Source organism: Opisthocomus hoazin, chromosome 6 (genome assembly GCF_030867145.1).
Source record: "Opisthocomus hoazin isolate bOpiHoa1 chromosome 6, bOpiHoa1.hap1, whole genome shotgun sequence".
Lineage (NCBI taxonomy): Eukaryota > Metazoa > Chordata > Aves > Opisthocomiformes > Opisthocomidae > Opisthocomus > Opisthocomus hoazin.
Window position 1 is genome coordinate 5,640,076 of NC_134419.1, and position 4,112 is coordinate 5,644,187.

Here is a 4,112-nt window from a genome sequence, read left to right on the forward strand (position 1 = left end):
GTGGGTGTTTTTTGTTTCGCTGGTTGTTTTTTCCCATCATAGTTTTAAAATGAAAGAGTGGCATCTCCATTCCCAGGGAATGCCCCAGCATGAACAGCCATTGCTCCCCTTCAGCCGGTTAGAAGAGCTTGTTTTTCACCTTACAGCGCCACATAAATGTCTGCTTGGGTGACTTTCTCCTCCATATGCTAAAAAAGCAACAAAAATTTGGAGAGCTGTGTCAAGCCCCACTTCCATAAATGACTCAGGGTGAGACTTCTCTGGGGACCCTTTATGTCTGAATATAAATAAAAGCAGAAGACAAACTGCTGGGGGAGAAGTGAATTGTTGACTTCTATAAAAACACAACTGATTTGAAACACTTGATAGAGAGTTTGTTTGTTCCCACACTGCTTACAGAGAAAACACGGTTATTCCAAATGGCGATACAAAAATGGCTCAAGTTACGCTCACCAACAGATCCGAGTTGTATATTCATCCTTTTATGAAAAACAGCGATATGAATGGTGTGCCTTGCCCTTCCAAGAGCTCATTGCAGACAAGGCTGGAGTTGCATTTCACAATGTGCCAGGGGTTATTTAAATGGACCTCAGAAGTGACCTTATAAATGCTCAGGGGACCTTATAAATGCCTATAAATATCTTAAGGGTGGGTGTCAGGAGGATGGGGCCAGATTCTTTTCAGGGGTGCCCAGCGACAGGACAAGGGGCAATGGGCACAAACTGAAGCATAGGAAGTTCCGTCTGAACATGAGGAAGAACTTCTTCACTCTGAGGGTGACGGAGCCCTGGCCCAGGCTGCCCAGGGAGGTTGTGGAGTCTCCTTCTCTGGAGATATTCAAGCCCCGCCTCGACAAGGTCCTGTGCAGCCTGCTGTAGGTGACCCTGCTTCGGCGGGGGGGGTTGGACTAGATGACCCACAGAGGTCCCTTCCAACCCCTACCATTCTGTGATTCTGTGATGTGCATGTGTGTCTCTCTCCCGGTGCAGAAATATCTTCAAAGTCAAGAAAAGCAATGCAGAAAAAAGCAAGAAGATGGAAAAGGAAGAGAAGATTTTTAGAGAAACATTTATGGTATGTGTCTTTTTAGAGAACTAGTTGTGTCAGAGGAGGAAAGCAGCTACGTGTCATGCTGAAAAGATGCACGATGGAAAGTTGTTGGTCCTTAGCTATGCTGGGAGAGATGTCCCACTGACCTGCTGCCTGCTCCCCTAACCTGCAATCTTCATCAGGGATGTTGCTGGGGTTTTTTTCCCCCTCTTGAGCCCCAAACAAAGCCTCACAACCCATCCTGAAATCTCTTCTCTCCATCCCTCCCCACTGCCCTTAAAATCATTGTACACGAGTGTACAATAACTTGCGGTTTTCTTTCTTTTCCGCAGTACGATAAGGAGATCAATGTCATCAACACAGCCACGGCCGAGTGCTCGGTCCCCAGTAAGAGGAGAGTTGATCTCCCACTCACAGCTGGAGAACAGCTGGACGTTATCGATGTCACGGAGGGCAGCGCAGTGATTTGCCGCAATTCGGAGGGCAGATGTAAGTTCGCAGAAAGTCTTTGGCACGGGTGGTGACTTTGCAATCCAGTTTTGAGGGGCAAGCAACAGTACGTTCTTTGTGCTTAGCCACTGTGCCTGTGTTTGCTCAGGAGTTTATTAATTTGCTTCTTTTTTCCCCCCTTCTCTCAGATGGTTATGTTCTAGTGGAGCATTTGAACTTCAGGTAAACTCAGCTTTTATTTATTATGATGCATATTTTCTTCTCCTTCCTGTGTATAGACATTTGAGATCTGGAGAAATGTACTTAAAACTTCTGAAGGCAGGGGAAGGTTAATGTAAACAGCCAGTATTAAATATTAAAGAAGTATTTCCAATTTTAGAGTGCTATTCTGCTGCTATAAAGGTTTCCAGTCCAACTGTAGCTAAAAAAAAGCCCCATCCAGTCATGACTTGTATAAATTGGAGATTCTTGACTTGCCTTCAGATATGCCAGATTAATTCACATCTGCTGCAAACATGGGCCACTGGGTGTGCATCGCCTTGCCAAAAACACACCCTTAAATTCCCTGCTGCAATATCATTTCCTTGCATGCTCATGCATAATTGATACAAATGAACCTCCTATTGCCCAGGTGCCCGTTGCTGGGAAACATTATTTTTCTGAGACAGATAGTCCTAACTGCTTAAGAGCTGCTCTCCCCTAGAGCATCCCTGAAGGTCTCTCCAGTGCTTCCTGCATCCGTGAGAGACCCCATGTTGGTCAACTGCGGCGTGATGATGCAAACCTAAATGAAGTTTTATTTTTCACACTTACACCATTTAATGTGCAAGAGATGTTTCCTTTTTTTGTCTGCTATTTAGAGCATGTCTTCACCGATTATCTCAACGTTAGTTATTGTCAGTATTTCTCACCTTGTTGGTCAGCTCTGAAATAGTCAGAATATTTCTGCATTTGCATGAAAAAGTTGTACAGTTTAGTTGCTCCATCTCGTAAGTCTCTGTTTCAGGGGCTGGAACTGCAAGACTCCCTGAAAGATTCGCTTTTTAAAAAGCAAACCGTATAAATTTGAACTGGTTTGGGGCTTGACAAAAGTATTGAGATAAGGAGTATGTACTGCCACTCTTGCTGGGTTGAATATATAAAATAGTGGAAAACTTGACTCATTTCTTTCCAAAAAAACATTAAAAAAGAGTAAATAAAGCATCCAGTCAAAATTCACTTTATTTTTGTAAGCTAACTCAGGCATCCCAGCTATGTAAGGGCTGACTTCTGGCTCCCCGCGACTCGCAGCGGCAGGCAGTCACCCAACAGTTGCCCCTGTGTTCGGGCTCTTCGCCGCCGTGGGCCTGGAGGACGATTGCTTATTTTAAGAAAAAAGCTCCAAAATGTAGGAAGAGAAATATAAATTGCTACTGGCTTCTCCTCCGTGTATCCAGTGGATACCTTTTCAAAAGCAGGAAAATGTGGATAGGGTTTTTACACGGCTTTGGAAGAAAAAAAGCCCTTAAATATGACCGTAGTGTACAGCTTCTGCCCCTCCCCAGCACATTTTAAGAGCCCATATCAGCTTGCTCATAAATATCCTAAAAACGTAGATGTTTAATTAGAAATTATTAAACGTTCCAGGCTTAAGAAAACAGAGCAAAATAAAAGCGCTGTTTGCCACATGGCCATTTCAAAGCTGGCATAGGAGACATCAGAAAAAACAGAACAAATATTTAACATTTACTTTTAAGTCTATGCAGGCATTCTTATTTATTTTACCATGTGGTTACTATTAAGTGCGTTGGCCTGCATCCACCCTTGCAATAGAAAAAAATAAATAAAGCGATCCCCTGTAAGCATGCGCAGCTTTGCAGGCTTGCCAGCCCAAATATTTAGACTTCTCGAGGGGAGCTGGAGAGTTCGGGGAGCTGCAGCGCGTGTTTGGCTTGGGAGCAGGCTGGGACGTGCGCTCCGTCCTTCACCTACAGCCTTCGCGGGGAATTATCCCGACGGAAGCTGTGGAGACGGTTTACCTGGGGGATTTTTTTTTTTTCCATGGCAATGTTTAGGATTGATCCTGTGAAGAAAACACCCCCTTCCTCGTCTCCTTCCTCATCCTCCTCCGCATCTAGCACTAGCTCACCACTCCTGAAGTCTTCATCACATGTAACATCTGTAAGCACTATAGGCAAATCTCGTCTCAGCCACATGTGCTCATTCTTTGCCTCATAAGGACGATACTTAACCATTTTTTTTTTTTTAATTAAATTTAAAAAAAAAATCTTCTCATATCTCCTGAGATATTCACGATCAGGCCCCGATCCTGGTGCGATTACGCACAGTCCTTGTGGGGCTGTGGCCCAACTCGATGTGAAACGCCAACTTCTGCCCTGGCGTTGGCAGCTGACAATGTTGGGATGCCTTGCAATGCACTTTTAAACTGTTTTTCTTCATGGACAGATTCCAGTGCATGTATGGCAGGAAAGCACTTGATAGGGGATGACTCAAGACAATACAAAAAAGCTTTAGATATAGCAACTTAGATTTCCTCAATTAAACCATGGGTTGGCTATATTTAGGTCAAGATACCGGTCAGGAAATTAAATTCTTCTTTTTTTCTTTTATAG

The 4,112-nt window shown here is 43.9% G+C and overlaps 1 protein-coding gene across 6 annotated transcripts in view; it reads left to right on the forward strand.

Moving 5' to 3' along the window:
- The window catches only part of FYB2 (FYN binding protein 2), a 29,397-nt gene that overhangs the window by 23,033 nt on the left and 2,252 nt on the right, over positions 1 to 4,112 (forward strand). For all 6 annotated transcript variants that reach the window (XM_075424417.1, XM_075424414.1, XM_075424415.1 and 3 more), the window contains 3 exons: positions 990 to 1,074; positions 1,383 to 1,539; positions 1,689 to 1,722. In XM_075424417.1, coding sequence (XP_075280532.1) covers positions 990 to 1,074; positions 1,383 to 1,539; positions 1,689 to 1,722 — 276 coding nt within the window. The remainder of the gene's footprint in view (positions 1 to 989; positions 1,075 to 1,382; positions 1,540 to 1,688; positions 1,723 to 4,112) is intronic.